Raw genomic sequence first — 20268 nt, 5'->3', positions numbered from 1 at the left:
ATTGCCCGGTAAGTCGTGTAGTCGGTACTGTAGCCGTTAATATCGAGCTGAAAGCGACATAGAAATAATCTCACCCGAATTCTACTCGCACAGAGTACTGGCATAACATGAGCGAAAGCAAACGCCACACCTATCCGTCGTTCCCTCCCCTCTCCATTATAAAAACTCAAAACTATTAAAACAACTGCTAAGCTCATAAATTCGTAATAGTTCAACCCAAATTACCAAAGTAGTTTGCAGGAAACGAAGCTAACTATATAGCATAGTAACCAAGTTCAAGGTGTCCGACATAGAAATAGTCGGGGAAAACGCGATATAATCTTTTGTCTAATCTTTTGTTTACCTTTGATTATAATAAAGAAAATGAAGGTAAACAAATGATGAGATGGAAAGTGTACAATATATTGCAGTCAATTCTCAGAGTTATTTCATCAAACACCTCATATGCCTTCTCTTTTGCAGCCATATCAATCAACAGCAACTAATCGAAGTTACTAAAACCAAACAGTTACAACAATATGCAAATGGAAAGAATCGAAATTGCCATATTCATTATCCATCGGCAGGACTTCCATAAATCATTCATACTATTCTCTTATTCATAGGGAGGACACTAGATCCTTGGCTCCGTATCCCTTGTATAACACCAAACTCTCCGAATACGTTTCCAGTTCTATATACTTGCTTTTCGATTTTACTGGCTGTCGAACTTGACAAGTAGCAATGTTGTAGGAATTCTTCCCACAAATAAGACGGCCACCATCACTCTCACAGTAGAACACTTTTTCCTTCAAGTAGTTAAAGGGGTAGGGGCTGAATACTTCATAACCATCGTCACTCGAAGATCCTGAAAACCGCAGAGTCCACACACCATTTTCCAGCACCCTTATGCTGGAACTTACAGAAGAAATACTGAAAATCGCTAGTGACTCCCCTCGAAGAAACAGAACCCTCGATGAGTCTTCTTCGTATGAAGCAAAGGGCAGTTTCGAAAAGGTGAATTTTTCCGTATCAAAGTCAAAGGAAACAAGATGAGTTGATTGATTACTCCGCTTGTTAATATCCCCATATAAATTATTTCCAATCCAATATGCCGCTCCTTGAAAGTAAATTGTATTTGATTTTCTATTGATGTTATTGCCATTAATCAAACTCTTAAGATACGAACTATCAATATTCAAACGATCATCTCTAACAGTCCATTGTTGATCACTAAGTGTAAATACTGCCACATACATCTTCTTAGCTTCATCACTATCTCCAAATGTGATCGCAACCACTTTATAATCTTTACTAGCACGGGCGAATCCAAAAATATACTTGCCCCTACCGATCAAACCAGGGGGAAGTGGGTTCATGGGGAGAATTAATGATTTACGAATACAAGGGTTAAACAATCTTAATTCTCTCTTGAAACTAGGAGGACCGTATCGTTGAACTAGGAGTAATCCATCACAAGCCCCTAAAATGGAGTAACCAAATACATCTTTTATCCTAAAAATGCGACTGGTTTTTTTAAGAGTGTCGGTTTGAAGAACTGCCAATGAGCACCCTCTATCTCCGAAGAGTCCATACCTCTCAAGGGCGACCAATAATTTATCCTTGTCCCGACGAACACGGGTGTATTTAAGATGCATGGAAACAAAATTAGGGTGGTCGATGATGGAGGACCATAATTTACAGACGCATTTGAATCTTACTAGGGTTTCCACAGGCAAATTTGCGAGAATTTGAGTCACCAATTCCGGTGGAATATAACTCAATTCTGACATCGTGTGTCTCCTGGGAATTACGTATATAGATAATAATTTTTTTTTGGGGTAGAGATATAGATACAAATTAACCAAAGCCAATTTAAAGGAATGAAGATGATGGAGAAAAAATGGGAGATTAGGTCGTTTGAAATTAGGGTTTTATTCAAATGGATGCTGGGCTTGACCAAAACTTTACAAATTGGGTTGTTTGTGTAAACCGGATTTATATTTACATAAACAGCAACACTCTTGAAAAAATTCGTCTTATACCATAGGACCGTCCAGTAGACTAAGGGGGTGTTTGGTTGGCTCTCTTGGAATGGATTGGAATGGATTTGCTCCATTCCAATGTTTGGTTGGAGTCTTTTGGAATGGAGTTAGATACCCAATGGATTCTAACTTCATTCCAACCCCCTAGAATCACATACCCAACTTCCTCCCTTGGTATCTAACTCCATTCCTCCCTTCTACAATTTTAGATGAACCAAACAAGTTTATAAAGGAATGGATTTAGAACCCTATACCATTATGGGTTCATATTCCATTCCATGCTATTGAACCAAACGACCCCTAAATTATAGTCACCCTAACTTTTATCGTGAAATTAATCTTGCCCCGTTTGCCAGGTCTACTTTATACCCCTACCTTGGTATCGAAAGGTGTAAATGTGTACACCCAAACTCAAGATTCGAGTTTCACCCGAATCTAACTTGACCTATCGTGAATGTTTATTATTGCACACGGATTATTACCCATAAATAACTTGATAATAGGTGACCTAAAAATGATCCAACCTCGAAGTTTGCAAACCTGAGATTGATCCGAGCCAAACCCAATATCGACCCGGTTAAACCGTTTGTCAAGTCTGCCGACGACAACTCCACAAGAGAAAATTGACTGGGAATTGCCGAATAAGATAAAAAGTTGAAAAGCAATTTCAGGAAAACGCCTAAATTGACAGAAAAAACAAATTAAAAAATAAAAGTACGAGTAACATTTAACTGCCATCCTCTGCCATGTTTTTACTTCTCCAGTTCTACGCTGCAAATTAATCAACATTTGGTATTACTTGTTCTTTCTCCGTTTCAAATTAAATGTTCTTCAGAAATCACAGGTTTTCTCAAAACCCTTAAACACCTTTTTTTTTTTGGTTTATTTGGCGTTGCAGTTGTTTATATTGTTCATCTTTTAATAATTTCCAGTGTGAATAATCAAGAACCCATCATTTCTCTCCTGTTTTGATCGATTCTCCAAGAAATTCAGAAAATGAAAAGCAAAAAGAAGACCAAATCTTCGTTAGATTCGACCTGTATTTCCGAATTCATGTACATACCACCTGAAGTTTGCACCCAAATTCTCGCTAATTTACCAGCCAAAACCTTGGTAAAATTCAGGTGTGTATGTAAATCTTGGCGCGACATCATTGATCGCCCTGATTTCGTAATCCTGCATCGTAAACTTTGCAAAATCAATTCCGTTAGTAGTAAATTACTACTATCCCTCGAAGGGTCGGGTCGGTATGGGATGCACGGATGCTTGTTGACAGTTCGTCGCGCTGATACTCTTCGAAAAATTGATCACATCTTTAAGATTTCGCAAAGGTATCATCTAGATGGGAGCTGTAATGAGTTGGTCTTAGTTCGCGCCTTAATTGGTGCTTGTGAACAAGAACCGTTGATGCTGTGGAACCCTTGTATTAGAAAGTCGTTGCGAATTCCCCTTTCTCCATTGTCCTCCTTTGGGGCGGTCGAGTATACATTTGGGTTTGCGCCTTGCAGTAATGATTATAAAATCATTGCTATGTCATTTGAACAAAGTCAGGGTACAGATGGATTGAATATGCATGTTGCAGTTTATACGCTCAGTGATCAACAATGGTCTCTCAGAAACGATGGCCTCAATATGTCTTCTTCTTACTTTAGGCGTTTGTTTTGGCAATATTATCATCCCAAACCGGGTTTTTACTTTCAAGGAGCAGCACATTGGATTAGTAATGACCCAAATGGAGATGGTAACCCTGCTGATTGTCCAACTCATTTAGTTTCTCTTGACTTTGATTTGGAAAAATTTACTTACTTGGAACTGCCTTTTGCTTCAGACGATAGGGGAGCCGTAAGATTTCCGTTTCTTCTTAGGGAGTCTCTAGCGGTCTTGATTTTCTTACGTGAAATCCAAAGCATATGGTCGCTGGAAGGGGAGAGGGGGAACGGGGAGTGGACCCAACGTTTTTCAGGACTTTCAAGTTCTGACGGTTTTATGTTGTTCCGTTCTGGCCCGCGCTTGCCGCTATTCTACTGTGAGAGTGATGATGGTAGCTGTTTTGTTTACGGGAAGAAGTCATACAACATTGGTAGCTGTCAAGTGCAGGAGCTTGGAAAATGTATGTCTCGTTATGTGGATATGGAAATGTATATGGAGGGGTTGGTGTTGTGCAATGGTTACGAGTCAAGATCTACAAATCACTTGCTCAACAACAAGAAAAAAGGTGATGTTCTGTTGTACATTGAATGTGGATATGTCAGTTGCTCCTCTCCTGATCCCTACCTAATGCCTGTCTAGTTAGTACTTTAAATAGCGTTCTCGATATTGTTTATATTTCAAATATAATAGTAGTGATGTTCTCAATCTTGTTGATATTGATCTTAATTGCTCTGAATCTCTGATATAGACTATAGTATTCATGTGCGAGGCCGTGGGTTCTGCGGCTTGTAATGCCTAGTAGTATTCTGCTTCTTATGGCTTTGTTTGTTTCGATATGCCTTGTATCATGTTTTGTTGATTTAATTGCTAGAAACATTTGTTTGGGATTAAGGCTTTGATGTTGCGGTTGTTGTTGTTGAAACATTTGATCTGGATATGCGTTATAAGCCTCAAACAACAAATCGCGCCTACAAATAAGGTTCTCGATCTTGGTTATACTTGAAAAATAATGTTCTGCAGTTTGGGATGCCTAGTACTCAAGTAGTATAAATGTGATTGACAGGGAAACTATAGAATGTGCTAGCCGGCCGCTAGTAAATGATCAACCAATATGATAGCTTTATTTTCAATGTAGTCAACTTTTGGTTGCTTAGTTTTTGTCATGATTCAATAAAATTAAAATGATTCAAGAAATTGTTGTTTGTCTTATAATGTGAATTAGCAACCAGAGAAATGCAATTGTTGTTTCATGCTCAATCTTTTAATTACTGTTTTGTTTCTACCACCTCTGGTGCCAAGCAATGTCGCATCTGTGCCATTGCCCGTCATACAACACCCGCCTCATCATGGAGCACCATCAACAGCCCACTTGCCTTACCTCCAAACACTGCCCCCATCAACATTTACCTTCCAAAACCCTTCCAGAAGGTAAATGTTGATTACTGTTTTGTTTCTACCATCATGGAGCACCATCAACAGCGTCAGTCTGTGGAGACGACAGACTGAAAAAATTCGAAATTTAATATACAAGCTGTACTAACATTGTAAGTAAGTATTTCTTCATTACAATTAAAAACAGTAAGAACTAATTAACCGAGTTCAAACAATGTTTGCTACGACAAATTACTGAATCGTGTTTACAACAACTTCAAAATTACTGCCAATTTTTTATTTTTTTGGGTAGAGATATAGATACAAATTAATCAAAGCCAATTTAAAGGAAGATGATGGAGAAAAAATGGGAGATTAGGTCGTTTGAAATTAGGGTTTTAATCAAATGGATGCTGGGCTTGCCCAAAACTTTACAAATTGGGTTGTTTGTGTAAAACCGATTTATATTTACATAACCAGCAACACTCTTGAAAAAAAGTCACCCTAACTTTTATCGTGAAATTAGTCTTACAATAGTTATTATATTTGATTTGATTTCCAACGACTACAAACAAATACAACTTCAAAATTACTGCAATATTCAATTACAATTACATATTTAATACGGAGTAACCACATACAGATCATCAGAGGATGATGGATGTTTCTAGCAAACAAATAGAGGTAAATCATCTTTAAAGAAAAAACCAAGCTTCTCCATTCGTCTTCTTCCAACATAACCTAAACGAGACATTGAGCATCCCGCTAAAACCTCCAACTCCTTTGTAATTCCATAGTTGTCGTCAAATTGAACCGATTTCTCCAACTTGTCTAAGGCACGACGAGCCGCCTGCCCTCTCTTCTTGTCGTCGCCTTTGGTTCTCTAATAATTCCTTAGTTCTTGCTTTCTCGTCACGCTTTTTCATCACTTCATATGACTTAGCGATGATGTTTGCATATCGACCTCTCAACATTGAGGCGCGTAATTCCTTTGAATCTTCTTCGACAATCTTCAACTTCTTCGTCATCTGTTGGTTTTCATGGTCTTCAACTCCACGGCTCCTCTTAATTCCTGCCATTATTGTCTCTTATGTTGTAATTTGTAAAACTACAGAGTTTTTTGTAAGATTGAAATTTGTTGTAAGAGAATTAATTAATGGAGGAGAATTGTGTTGGAGTAAATAAAGTGATAACGGTAATTGGAAGAAGTTATGCGGGTAAGTGTGTGTGTCGGTGTAAAAGTTTCCTAAAACTCGAAAACGTGTCTAGTTAAGTTGGCATTCTATTTACTTGTCGTTTAACCGACTTAACTATTTGAATTTAACCAAATGTGTTTGGTGTGGTGGTTGCTCACCTCATCCCTTATCCATGAGGTCAGGGGTTCGATCCTTGCCCATGGGAATGGAGCAAACTCTCTGGCCAGCCGTTTACCTCTTCGTGAAAGCACGCGCGGCGAGGGGATTATACACTGTTGTCGACGGTGGACACCCGGTTTACACCAAAAACTATTTGAATTTGAATTTGAATTAGATTATAATTTTTCATCTTTGATATTTCGAACTAGTATAATTCCCGTTCTAAAGTACAACATTTTTTAGATTTATTTTATAAGGAGACTTTTCAATTAAATTATTTTCATAAAGAACTATACTTTTAATTTAATGTTATAATCTATTAAATATAATAATATTAATAAGAGGTAGAAAAAAAAAGTTTACTACAAGGTACTTTTAAGTAAGTTATTTTATACTAATAAAAATAATGCTATATCATTACATGCAGCTAATTTATGACATTAACAATACAAGTAAATTAGTTGTATAATCTAATTAAAACGCATATTGACCTTAAAACAAAATCGGTAAAAATAGTAGCTAATTCAAAATGGGGCTATTGATAACTTTTACATTTACGGTAGGATAGAAAAAGGTGAGCTACTTATATTGGGTACACAATTTACAATTCATCCAGTCTTGTGGTTTGAGTATCCAGAAAACAGGTCTAACTGAGTAAAAGTTCTTTGGACGGGAAAAATAAGAGAATTTTTATTTTCTAGTAATAAAAGGGATTAGTTAGGTCAATCTTGCTCAAGTACTCATGTTCCTTAAATACCTTCTAAATTAGAGCCGGCAAACTATAATCAACTCGAGAAAACATCACATCACAATACTGACACAAAATTAACGGGTCTAGATTGAGGTTTAACGATGCATGCATTGATGTAAATGGGTCAACACTCAACATGAACATTATATGATGTTTGATTGGGACGTGTTTAGGTCGAGATCATCTCTAAACACGTAATCGCTAAGAATTACTTATTTATTTTAATTTTCCGCCACATAATTATATTTACACTCCCAAACGTTGATATGACACGATAACACGACATAAACCCGAAACAAAATTTATCAGAATGAGATGAGAATTAGATGGCCGATTTATTTATGTAATTGAGTCAATACAAACACGATACAAAATTTTGTAAATCCGTTAAAATATTAAAGGCACGCGTTAGAAAAGTCGTTTATAAAAAAAATGTTACTCCGTATACAAAAGGCAATGGTTCCGAATCTTTTAAAATCACACACATTCTCGATGTTCATTCAGCTATCGAGTGCACTATGAAAACTCAACTTCCCCCAACTAGAACTGACCATTAGCACGGGCTGACCCGGCCCGTCCTTGGCCCCTTATTTTAGGCAATTTGGCCAGGCCCGGGTCTTAAAATTTTCAGCCCTAACACGCCTTGGCCCGCGCCATTTTAGGAATTAAAAAAAATATACATAGGTGTGCAACTGTCATGTGGCTTTTTATTTTTTCTTCGGATCAGACTGTCTTATGTCATTTCATCCTTAGGAGGCCATCCTACAGTTGCAAGAATTTTTTTTGTCAATTTGCTGCGATATTGATCGATTTTCTCCCAATGATCTTAGTCACAATGTTAGCTAGTTTCCTCTAATCACCCAGAAGTATGATGTGTTACTCCGCAAGTATTATCAAGGGTGAAGTCTACCTGCACAAAACCAGCTCTAATTAATAAGTTCGGCTCAACACCTTGTTCTATTTGATTCTCACAACTACCTCGAAATTTCATCTCGATTATATTATTGAGTCTTGCTTATAACCGTCCTATGTTACGACATAGGTAAAATATGGAAAATATTATTGTTGAAGATACCCTTAGTCATCTTTTGGGAAAGAGACGGTCTCTTAATAAGCTTTATTGAGAGATTATTGTACAATTTTAAGAAAAAAATTGTACCAAAAGTAATAAAATAGGTACAAATCATGATTAATGATAAAATGGGTACATTTATTATGTAAATAGGTACGAAAATACTATGTCACGATCAACAATAAAAGGGATACGGAATACAAATAAAAGGGTACGAAAGATTGGTCTCTCAATAACTTAGTGAGAGACGTCTCTCCCAAGTTTTAGTGTTTAGGCAAATTTTATATATATATATATATATATAGAGGCCGGATCCGGTGAGGCACCTCATTATGGCGAGGCGGCCGGCCTCACCAAATTACTACCTTGGACTCATTTGCATTATACATGGATGGGTGATTTTGTAATGTTGGATTTGAAAAAACAAGGACGAAAATTAGGGGTCAACACAAAACTTTTCATTTGGTCCAAAACACTTTCTCTCTCTAATCTAAAAAAAAGCCCAAATACCTTATTCTCTCTAATCTAAACAAAAGGCCCAAATTCTTTCCTTCCAAAACTAACGAGCTTTCACTTATACAAAAACACTGTGCGTCGATTTCAAAGAGAGCTACAATATCATCAAATTTGTGAGACGATTTCATCATATTAATCAAATTCTGACAATCAAAGAGGCGAATTCATCAAATTAATCGATTTTTAAGAAGATTTCGAGGTAATTTCCAGGTAATTTCATATTATTTGATGAAAAATTGATTTTCTTAACTTCGTTCATTAATTGATGATATAATGATCAAATTTGAACAAAATCGAACTGTTTTGTAAATTTATAAGGATCAAAACTGAAGTATTTCGTTAGTTTAGGGTTTGAATTCGATCAAAACTGTGCAATTGAGCAATTTCGGAATTCGCGGTGTAAAATTTGTTGATTTTGTTAATTCATTCATTAATTGATTATAATTCATTCATTAATAAGGCTCAAATTGACGTTGCAGCTTTAATTTCAATGGAGATTACGGACATTACAATAACTCGGTGATAATCTGCTCGCTTGTTGAAACAGGTAATCTCCGTTTTTTTTCTATTTTATGAAGTCGTTTTGCTATTCTTCTGATTTTGTGAATATGTGAGGTTGTATTGTGAATCTAAGAAGTTATTTCGTAAATCTGAGAAGTTATTTCGTTAATGTAGGCTATAATATCCTAAATTTGATCGAAAATAATCAATTTCGCCCTACTTATTATGGTATTACTGCTGATGTTGCAGGTCTAACTCCTGATACTGCAACGACTCCTGATAATAGTGCTATTACAACAGGTATTCTGTTTTGTCCCTATTTTATGGATTTGAGACGTTTTTTTGTTCTGGTTTTGTGAATCTAAGAGGTTATTTTGCGAATCTAGGAGCTAATTTTGTGCATCTGAAAGGATATTTTGAAAATATAAACTGTTCTGGTTTTGTGAATCTGAGAGGTTATTTTGCAAATCTAGGAGCTAATTTTGTGAATCTGAGAGGTTATTTTGTAAATATAGACTGTTCTGGTTTTGTGAATCTGAGAGGTTATTTTGCGAATCTAGGAGCTAATTTTGCGAATCTATAACATCCTGAAACTTGGATCGTGGCAGAAATTGTTTGACATTGTATATTTTGTGAATTAGAGTGCTTATTTTGTGAATATAAGAGCTAAATATAATATTCAGAAAACTTAAAAATCTTGTAATTTTTCATCACATAAAATTTCACAGGCAACATTCAAACATAAAATAAACTTAAAGCAACAACATTCAAAAATAAAATAAACTGAAAAGCTGAAAAATTAAACAAGAAATGATATTTGTGTAGTTTATCAATCACCCCTATTTGTTCGAGGCAATGAACATAGAGCAATATTGATATAGCTATAGGTGCAGCGTTCATCTGCATCAGCGAGTGATCTTCCTGCATGTTTAAATGAATATGGGACTCTTCTACATACTGGAGTGTAGCTAAAATAGTTTGAATCAAGCCTTGATGCTACCCATAGAAAGGGCCCCTGAACTCGGGAATAGGTAGCCAGCCATTCAGATCTAGTACGCCCAAATTGCTCGAACTTCTCCTGCAACTTAAAAGCCTGTTTGCAGCCATTGTCATTTGTGCCAAATTGGATTAGTACTAATCCCATAAAATGACAAGTCTGCCTGCAGATAACAGGCACCAAAGACTCTATCTCATAACCTTGGCTCGAAACAATCGCCAATTTAGAGAGGTCAGGACAAACATACTTCCCGTTTTGATTCATATAACCTGGAACATTCGCCAAAACACAAGTATAGGGAAATACAAATAAATGAGACATTGTGTGCAATAGGGATTTTTGAAATGTTTTACAGAAGAGAGAAGAGAGGTTATTGGGATATACTATTATGTTTTAGAAATTAGGAATTTATAGGCCCTGGTATTTGGCACAACTGTCAACATTGCCTGTTCGCATTACCCCTATATTAAATTTTTTGATTGAATGCTTTCTGATTGTTCAATGTCCTTTTCTTGGGAATGGAAGTGTTTTTAACAAATCAACAAAATATCTAGATACATACAACCTGACCTTTTCTTAAAAGTGAATTCATAATCTTCACCCATTTTTTTTTTTTTTTTTAATTATTTGAACTAATAATCTGATACTTTATTTAGTGAATCTCGGATTTTATTTGGTGAATCTCAGCCTATAGTTAGTGAATATTGGGCCTTATTTTCTGAATCTCTGTTGTTAAACGTTACTGATGCAATTTATTTATTTCTTATAGTTGGTGAATCTTGGACCCTAGCTTGTGAATCTTGGACCCTAGTTTGTGAACCTCAGACCCTAGTTTGTGAATCTTGGGCCTTATTTTCTGAATCTTGGGCCTTATTTTCTGAATCTTGGGCCTTATTTTCTGAATCTCAGCCTATAGTTTGTGAATCTTGGACACTAGTTTGTGAAACTAGAAGGTTATTTTGTGAAACTTAAATAACTAATATATACAACCTGGTAAGATTAAAACTAAATAAGATGACAAATTAAAAAAGTTTGCACAAGTCCGCACCATTGAATGCTTTTATTGTCTTGTATCAGTATTATCTATGGTTGTCCTTGTATTCATACTTATTATGGTGTTCCTACTATTTTGTTAATTTGAAACATTATTATCGTGAAACTGTAGTTGTTAATAAGGATCAAATTGACGTTGCAGCTTCAATTTCAATGGAGATTACAGACATTACAGTAACTGGTGATAATATTGCTGTTGTAACAGGTAATCTCCTTTTTTTTCGCTATTATCCTGATTTTGTGAATATGTGAGGTTATTTTGTGAATCTAATAGTGAATTTTGTAAATCTGAGAAGTAATTTCGTGAATGTATGCTATAATATCCTGAATTTGATCGAAATTTATCAATTTCGTCCTACTTATTATAGTGTTCCTGCTAATGTTGCAGTTCTAACTCCCGATACTACGGCAAAACAACTCCTAATAAGAGTGCTAGTGCAACAGTATTCTGTTTTGTCCCTATTTTATGAATTTGAGACGTTATTTTGGTCCTGGTTTTGTGAATACGAGAAGTTTATTTGCGAATCTAGGAGCTAATTTTGTGCATCTCCTAGAGGTTATTTTGAAAAATGTAGACTAATATCCCGAAACTTGGTTTGTGACAGAGGAACTTAGATGCTATTATTGTGAAACTTGATTTGTGAATCACCTATGTTGCTCTGTTTGGCAAAACTTACTAATTGAACCGAAGAAACATCAATCTTGTATGAATTTGAGATGTTATTTTTTTGAGATTGTTTTGCTATTCTCCTTTTTTTGTGAATCAGAGAGCTTATTTTGTGAATATAAGAGCTAATTATGTGAATTTGATAGGTTATTTAGTGAATATAGACTATAAGATTATGAAGCTTGATTTGTGGCAGAGATTGTTTAACATTGTCTATTTTGTGAATCAGAGTGCTTATTTTGTAAATATAAGAGCTAATTATTTGTATCTAGTAGGTTATCTATTGAAATATAGACTATAAGATCCTGAAACTTGGTTTGTGGCATAGATTATGAACCTTATATGCTAATATTGTGGAACTTTATTTGTTAATCTCCTATCTTGCACTTTTGGCTTATTTTGTGAATCTACAATTTTCAGTTGTTGATTCCAATGTTAATTGCGGTGAAGCTTCTACCTCTACTGTGTTAACAAGCCCTACAGTACCAACTATTTCCACACCTACTACTCTTATAACTTACACACCGAGTGGCAGCCAACAATGGATAAATAGGATTGATGAAAAGTTTACACCAGCGATTGGGAAAACATTTATTGACTTAGACTCAGCGATGCTGTTTTATGAAACGTACGCCGTTGCTTGTGGGTTTAAATCAAGGAAATCTTCAAGCAAAAGGTTTCGTGATGATATTATCAGAACAAAGTGCATGGTTTGCAATCGGGAAGGCTGTAATAAGAAGAAAAGACGACCTGCCCTAACTGGTGTTGCGAAAAAGGCGGATGAATCCGTTGCATCGAAATAAGAAATAGGTAGTACAAAGAGCAAGCCGAACAAACCAACTGCTAAACGTAGGGTGAAAAAAGGTGGAGGAGAGGCAGAGAGTTCCAACAAAGGGTCAACCACAAGAATAACAAAGATTAGAAGGTGGGGATGTCCAGCAATGATAAAGTTCAAGTTCCATGAGAACAAGTACATGGTTGACGTGTTTATTGAGGGTCACAATCACCCGCTTGATGTTGTGAAAAATAAGGAATTTGAGAAACTTGCTGAAATATCAATGAATTTCATATGCAAATGATTGTCAGCAATTCAAAAGCAAATGTTGGTCCTAGCTTAACACACCAACTATGCACTCAACAATTGGGTGGTTTTCAAAATGTCGGGGCAACAGTCAAGCAATTCAAAAATTTTCAGAGGGAAATGAAGTGTCTAATGAACAGTCATGATGGGGAAATGTTCAAATCACGCTTAGACACCCTAGCTGAAACAAAAGGGCTCCACTTTGTTTATGAAAAAGATTCCAAGAATGCATTGACAAGGATTTTCTGGACGAATTGTGACATGCAAAGAGCGTATGCTCTGTTTGGGGATGGAGTTTCATACGACCCAACTTATGGTACAAACAAGTACAACATGACGTTCACGCCTTTCACGGGCATTGACCATCATAAAAGGTCAATCACATTTGCATGTGCGCTTATAGAACATGAAAACGATGAGTCATTCATGTGGGTATTTGACCGATTTCTGCGGTATGGGTGGGAAAGAGCCCAACTACATAATCACCGATTTAAGACCCGGGAATAATTAAAGCGATTCCAGGTATGTTTCTGAAATTTGCAAATCGTACCTATTAACTTGTGAAACTTCATATTAAATTGTGAATCCTACATTTGTTTTGTTGATTCTAGTTGGCACTGGAAAATATGATGGTTGTAATAATTTGTTTGGTTTTTTGTTTATGTGATCGTAGTGCTTATTATGCGAAACTAGATCATGAATTTGTGAAACTGGGGTAAAAATATGTTTCACGTACTTATATCGCGAATAAGGCACAAAATTTATATAGTCTGAATCCGAGGTTAAGACATGAGATCACAAAATAACCCCCCAGATTTACAAAATAAGCTATAGGATTCACAAAATAAGCTATATGATGTATAGTCCGAATCTGAGGATAAGACTTGAGATTTACATAATAGTGCATCGTATGACTTTGTTATGTGAAACTGCGTGAATTTAGTTATTATAAAATGATGGTGACGGTCGGTAATTTGATTTTGTTCATTGCAGCTAAGTTCAAAACAAATGAAACATCGGTTTTGCATGTGGCACATCATGAAGAAAATAACCGACAAGGTTGGGAGTAAAATTTGTAGAGATACCGACTTTTTAACCCGTCCGAACGGTGTTGTATGGGACGATGACCGGAGCCCGGGAATTTGAAGAGAAGTGGCTTAAAGTCATGAACGATTTCTCCTTGGAAGACAATACGTGGTTGAATGGGAAGTTCGCTGATAGACACACATGGATACCCGCTTATTTCAGAAATGTGCCAATGGGCGGTTTACTACGAACTACACAAAGGTCAGAGAGTGCTAATAGTTTCTTTAAGCGGTTTGAAAACAAATACGGGACATTAACTGAGTTCTTGGTGCGCTATGAAAGCGCCACTGACCACCAAATGCACCTGCTGAAGCTCCGTGAAGAGGAGAATGCGAATTCAATCCTGAAACACTTGTATGGGTCAAAATGGGAGACACAAGACGGTTAGAAGCTATACCCATGCGATGTTCTATGAGTTCCAAAACCAGGTGAAGCTTTCAATAAATACCTGCAGCTTTGGTTGGATACACTCACTTGAGATCCTGTGACGAACTTTGAAGTGTCGTTAGTTGAGGATGCAAAGAAAGGACTAAAATTTGCGGTTGAGTGCGGTAGAAAGCACGAATGATGTAAGGTGCACATGTAAACTGTTTGAAAGGAGAGGTATTTTATGCAGTCACATCATTTGGGTTTGTTCGGGAAAGTTTAAGGACATACCTGATAAATATATTTTGCAAAGGTGGAGCAAGAATGCACTCAAAAGTGACGTTTATGATTGGAATGGGAATCTGTTAGAGAAATACAACAATACCAGTACAAAACAGATTGGAATGTCTGTGGTGTGGTCTGAGATTCAGTTAACTGTTGGTATGCTCAAAAGGAAAGAAGAGTCGGATGTGAGAGAGTTTGCCAAGTTGATCAAGGAATTCAGGACAAAACTAGAGGGAAACACTCAACCGTTGACAAAACAACAACAGATTGAGCTTCTACTGGGCTGCAAGGTTCCAGAAGAAACCAACATCTTACCGCCGAATGTGTCTAGGAACAAAGGCTGTGGTAAACGGTTGGTGAGCAAGAAAAATAAGGCAATCAAGAAGGCGGAAAAAGCAAAAAGGTTGTGTGCTAACTGTAAGCGCAAGGGCAACCACGACAAAAGGAATTGTCCATATGATTTTGCAGACCTTCCTCCAGTGAACCAGGTTTGCATTCATCTACGCAACTACAACTGATATTAATCAAGTATTTTATTTATCTGTTTATCTTATTTTGAGAATCCCAGAGGTTGCTTTGTGAATCCCAGGTCTTAATTTGTGAATCCTGGGTCTTATTATGTGAATCACATATCTTTATTTGTGAATCACAGGAATGAGACTGATTGTATGTAGTAACCTGATATAATTCCTCACTTTTATTATTGTTTAATGTTTGTAAACATCTTTCTAATTCCAGCTGTGTCTTTTGCGTAGGGAGAGCTAGCGGACGAAGAAGTAGAAGAGGAAGGGGATGAGGATGAATAATGAAGGAAAGAGTCTTCTTAAGCCTTGAGAAATAGATATGATGATTGAAGAAGACACTGACAATTTTGAAAGGAGCAGTCTTTTAGTTTGGCAACATATTATTTATTCGTTTCCAAAAATATGGACATCTTATTTGGTTATCTTATTTTTGTGAATCTGAGAGGTTCTGTTGTGAATCTAAGAGGTTGTTTTATGAATCTTAAATCTTAAATCTTAAAATGCCTAAGTACATCTTCTATTCTGTAAGTGCCGCATATTACCTTTTCGGATTGTTTTGAAATCCGCAACTCGTAATGACCTTTGTCTAATTGAATACATAGGATATGAATACATAAAATAAAAGTAAAATGATCATTATCACCTTCAACCCAATCACCATCTTTGAAGTTGATAAAATATAACCAACATTATAAAATATAACCAACATTTAAAAAAATACAGTACAAATTAATAATCCGGAAAGTAGTTACGGATTTCAAAACGAATATCATTGAAAACATCATTATCACCTTCAACCCAATCCACCGGGTCGTTCTCCCATGCAAGCGGAATTGTCCCGAACTCAAAAGAAGGCCCCTTCGCATACAAATATGCGACCAGTCCCAAATCATCTCTATTAGCAACCCATAAATATGGTCCGGACGGAGGTTTAACGTTTTCAAACCACCACCTCGAAGCTTCATTATTATAAAAAGCGCGCTCCAGTTTGCGCGCTTGACGGAAGCAATTGCGTTCATCTCCCCTCCAAACTCGATCATTGCATGTCCCTTGAACGACCCATCGCCGAATAGCCGGGTGGATAGCTTGAACTAAATTCAATCCAAAGACCCGAATAATTTCTACTAATCATCAAGATCATATGAGAGAGTCTCCTTTCCAAACCTATCTCTTGTGCTTGGCAAATTATGAAGAATGCACATCGCAGGTTTGACGTACGATATTTCGGAACGGCGTCCGAAACTTTCTACTGAATCAAAGGATGCATCAGATTCATAGCCATCGATTCATAGCCATCGATTCTTCATACGATGCATCGGATGAATTATTAGAAGACATAATGGTTTTAGAGGGAATTTACTATGGATTAAGTTTGAAGTTTCGGGATAGACGGGTATGGAGGGTTAAATAAATATATGTGAAACAAAGAGAATGAAACTAAGAGATGTGAAACAAAACCTATTTATAGGAACGAACCGATTGATGAAACAAAGAGAATGAAACAAAGAGATGTGAAACAAAACCTATTTATATAAAAACGAACCGATTGATGAAACAAAGAGATGCATCAGATGCAATGGATAGAGTTGAAATGTGTTTGGTGTGAAACGTTTGAAATAAAGAGAATGAATGAATGTTGTGTGTGAAACGTTGTAAATAACAACATTCATGGCACTTGCCACGATGGGTAGAAAAGTCTAGAAATGTGTATGTGTGGTAAATAATTAACACAGATGAAATGTTTGAAACATGTAAATGACGGTTTAATCCAAAAAGAATCCCAGGTCTTAATTCGTGAATCCTGGAACAGTCTGTTAGTTTGGCAACATATTTATTTGTTTATCTTATTTTTGTGAATCTGAGAGATTCTTTTGTGAATGTAAGAGGTTTTTTTATGAATCTTAAATCTTAATATGTACAAAAGACCTGGAAATCTTATTTGTTGGTATTAATTTGTGAATCCTGGTCTAATTTTCGCGATTATTAGGAAGATTCGTAATCTTATTAGAAAGGAACGTCAATCAAGGCTAAACGGTCTTATTTTGTGAACGACACAATTTAAATATTATTTCATGAATCTTACCGTGTGAATGACAATATATAAATCCGAGGTCTAATATTGTGAATCGACTTGTTTTGTGAATCAATCTTTTGTGAATATCGTCTTTTTTTTTTTTGAATCTCAGACATTCTTATTCTTTTGTAAATCTCAGGTCTCATTTTATCGACTTATTTTGTGAATCCATCTGTTTGTGAATATCGTCCTTTTTTTTTGAATCTCAGACATTCTTTTGTGAATCTCAGGTCTAATTTTGCGAATCAGACGCTTTATAAATCTTCCACGTTAAATTTCCATTGATTAAAAGTCAACTATTACAAACGGAGATCTACTCAATAAGCAGATTAGCACCCAACTAAATGACTAATAACATATTCACTAGGATACTTGATAGATCCTGCATATACCATCTAATACTATACTAACATAATACTTGATTGTATCCACCACAAGTTAAATCTCCCTGCTTATACCATAATCACTAATAACATTCTTTTGTGAATCCCGGTCTCACTTTGTCGACTTGATTGCATACATCAAGAACGATCTCCCTGCTTCACATCATATCACCACCATAGACAAGCACATCTTGCTACTTATACTCCTATATCGAAAAAACACATAAAATATTTCAAAATATATACACGGACAAGCATGGCTCGTTACTATTTTAAATATCGCGGATACTATGAATGAATGGGGATTTGATATGCAAAAGTTATTAAAGAACCGGAACTGTACCGTTCTAGTATTTGCATCCCATGAAAGTAGTTGCATCATTACGGACTTTCAAAATCGGCATTCTCTGCAATTGTAAGAAATTATAGATGAAATTAATGAACAACACTTTCAAATACTGATTTCATGTACATATCTTTGTTCAACTTGTTTCTTACGATAATTGTCCTGATTCGCAATCACCGATCTCACAAATCCAACATACTCAAATACCTCAACACGTGAGCTCCACAATCAAAACTGAATGTAGTATAGTGTTCAACTGTTTAGTAAACAATATTTAATTTCCGTAAAGCGGACACATTAGGGAATAACTTACTTATTTGATTGTTGAGGAACTCTGAGAGTTATAACCCTGTGAGAGTGCAGAAACCGCATGGGATAATATGACGGGGAACTACGTGCCAAAATAGGAGATAATTTGGCCACCTGAAAATGTTTCGAGTTAATACGATTATACACTAAAAATGTTTTATATACTACGATTCACAAACAATAGGGTTAGATTAGGCAAATAATTAATACCATGTCTATGGTTGTATTATGTACATCATAAGACTGTCGCAGATTGCTTGAGTTGAGGATGTAATTCGTTTTACTATCCATATCGCATATACAAGCCCACCAATGTTTGTCTTTGATCGGCGTATAAAAACCGATATAATAAAGATTAGTCTCCAATTTACAGCCCTACATGTCCACCACAAAAAAAAAAAAAAAAAAAAAAAAAAAAATAAAAAAAATATTGTGGAGGGACCAGACCTTTCGGATTGTGGCACCATTCACCGGTTTGTATGTCCCACTGATGTATTGATTCCAAATACAAGGGTTTTTCTTCCTTGTACAGTTCTACATACCACAAAAGGTGATTTTACAAACCATATCAATTTGGGATAATCAAGATACTTGAATATTAAAACAAGTTCAAAGCTAACCACGATGACAGTCGATGGCAAGTACAGAAGATCTGGTCGATGAAGTGTCGTCTTAATCCCAAACATATCAATCACCTAAAAAAACAATATTAGGAATGAAACAAAAGATTACAGATAATACAATGGAATGAACGCTGATAGTAGACTACTTACTTCATCCATAACCCACTGACGCGGTCTAAGCGTAGATAATCCCGCTCGTGTGACTTCCATCCACTCAGTACACACCATAGCCTCAATTTCTTTGTAGTAAGGCACATTAAGAAACATTACTAGAATTAAAGTAAAGGGGCAAGGGAAAAGCACAAAAAAATAAAAGTAAAGGGGAAAAATACTTACTGTATGACATCTCTTCCTTTGCGGTGCCAAATAACCTTCACAAGGTGGTCTTCAGAATAAGGTAGACGCCGGTAGCCCCTGACAAATATTAATAAGACAGCTTAAGATCTGTGATTCACAAATCAAGAACTTTGATTCACATAATAAGACCCACGATTCAGAAATTAAGAACAACAGATAAAACCAATAATAACATCTAAGATTCACAAAACATGATTAATAAGGGAATGGGTCATACATAGGCACACAATTCCACTCTTCTGCACTTCGTTCGACAGTAGCTTTCAACATGTTGTCACCGGAGGTCATAATTCGAAGGCATAACTTCAATGCATAGCGTTTCAGTTGACTTACCTATAAATGCAAAACAAAAAGTCCTTATAATTATTCCAAAGTTCACAGAACTGGCCCCAGGTTTCAGGAAATTAACTCCAGGTCTGACAAATCTAACTCTCAGGTTCACAAGGTTAAGTAAAGGTATCTTACAGAAGTTATAATTAAAGGACAGTCAGTTTTGTTCCCTTTGTAATGCTCCAACAGGTGAAACAAATAGACGCCGGTATCCATTTCACCAGACTTCAAAATCGAAGGAGGGATAAACAACTCGGGCATCATGTCAGCCACTGCTGCGAATCTCGGTGAAACCCAATTAATGAGCCTGTCTTTCTGCACAGACACAACCTAAATTAGCACTTAATTATGTGGATGTGTTACATGCTTGTCAAACACTTTGATCGTGAATTCACAGCTTTGCATAACCAGAAATGGAGGAAAAGACGCACCGTAGGTTGCACATAATCAGAATAGTTAACATCTACTCCATTCATAGGGTGTATGACTGTCAATTTATTCCATCGAAGGTCGAAACAAAAGAAGAACGGTGGGCATGATGTAGACA

At 36.2% G+C, this 20268-nt stretch overlaps 3 protein-coding genes and 1 long non-coding RNA gene across 4 annotated transcripts; 2 read left to right on the top strand and 2 right to left on the bottom strand.

The window, feature by feature from the left end:
- Positions 1-599: 599 nt before the first annotated feature.
- On the bottom strand, positions 600-1772 carry LOC141587665 (putative F-box only protein 10). Its single transcript, XM_074409139.1, has one exon. The coding sequence runs from the start codon at positions 1770-1772 to the stop codon at positions 600-602; it is 1173 nt and encodes a 390-aa protein (XP_074265240.1).
- Positions 1773-3020: 1248 nt separating this feature from the next.
- Positions 3021-4313, top strand: LOC141587664 (F-box/kelch-repeat protein At3g23880-like). Its single transcript, XM_074409138.1, has one exon. The coding sequence runs from the start codon at positions 3021-3023 to the stop codon at positions 4311-4313; it is 1293 nt and encodes a 430-aa protein (XP_074265239.1).
- Positions 4314-14697: 10384 nt separating this feature from the next.
- On the top strand, positions 14698-15757 carry LOC141658633 (uncharacterized). Its single transcript, XM_074465540.1, has 2 exons — positions 14698-15263; positions 15531-15757. The coding sequence occupies exons 1-2, from the start codon at positions 14895-14897 to the stop codon at positions 15579-15581; spliced, it is 420 nt and encodes a 139-aa protein (XP_074321641.1). The 5' UTR covers positions 14698-14894; the 3' UTR covers positions 15582-15757.
- Positions 15758-18841: 3084 nt separating this feature from the next.
- Positions 18842-19267, bottom strand: LOC141658632 (uncharacterized). Its single transcript, XR_012549322.1, has 3 exons — positions 19185-19267; positions 19032-19106; positions 18842-18945 (listed from the first exon to the last, which is right to left on the bottom strand). It is a non-coding gene; the product is annotated as an uncharacterized LOC141658632 (long non-coding RNA).
- Between the last annotated feature and the right edge of the window lie 1001 nt (positions 19268-20268).

This window comes from Silene latifolia, chromosome 6, assembly GCF_048544455.1.
Source record: "Silene latifolia isolate original U9 population chromosome 6, ASM4854445v1, whole genome shotgun sequence".
Classification (NCBI taxonomy): domain Eukaryota; kingdom Viridiplantae; phylum Streptophyta; class Magnoliopsida; order Caryophyllales; family Caryophyllaceae; genus Silene; species Silene latifolia.
This window is presented reverse-complemented; position numbering and strand designations above follow the sequence as displayed.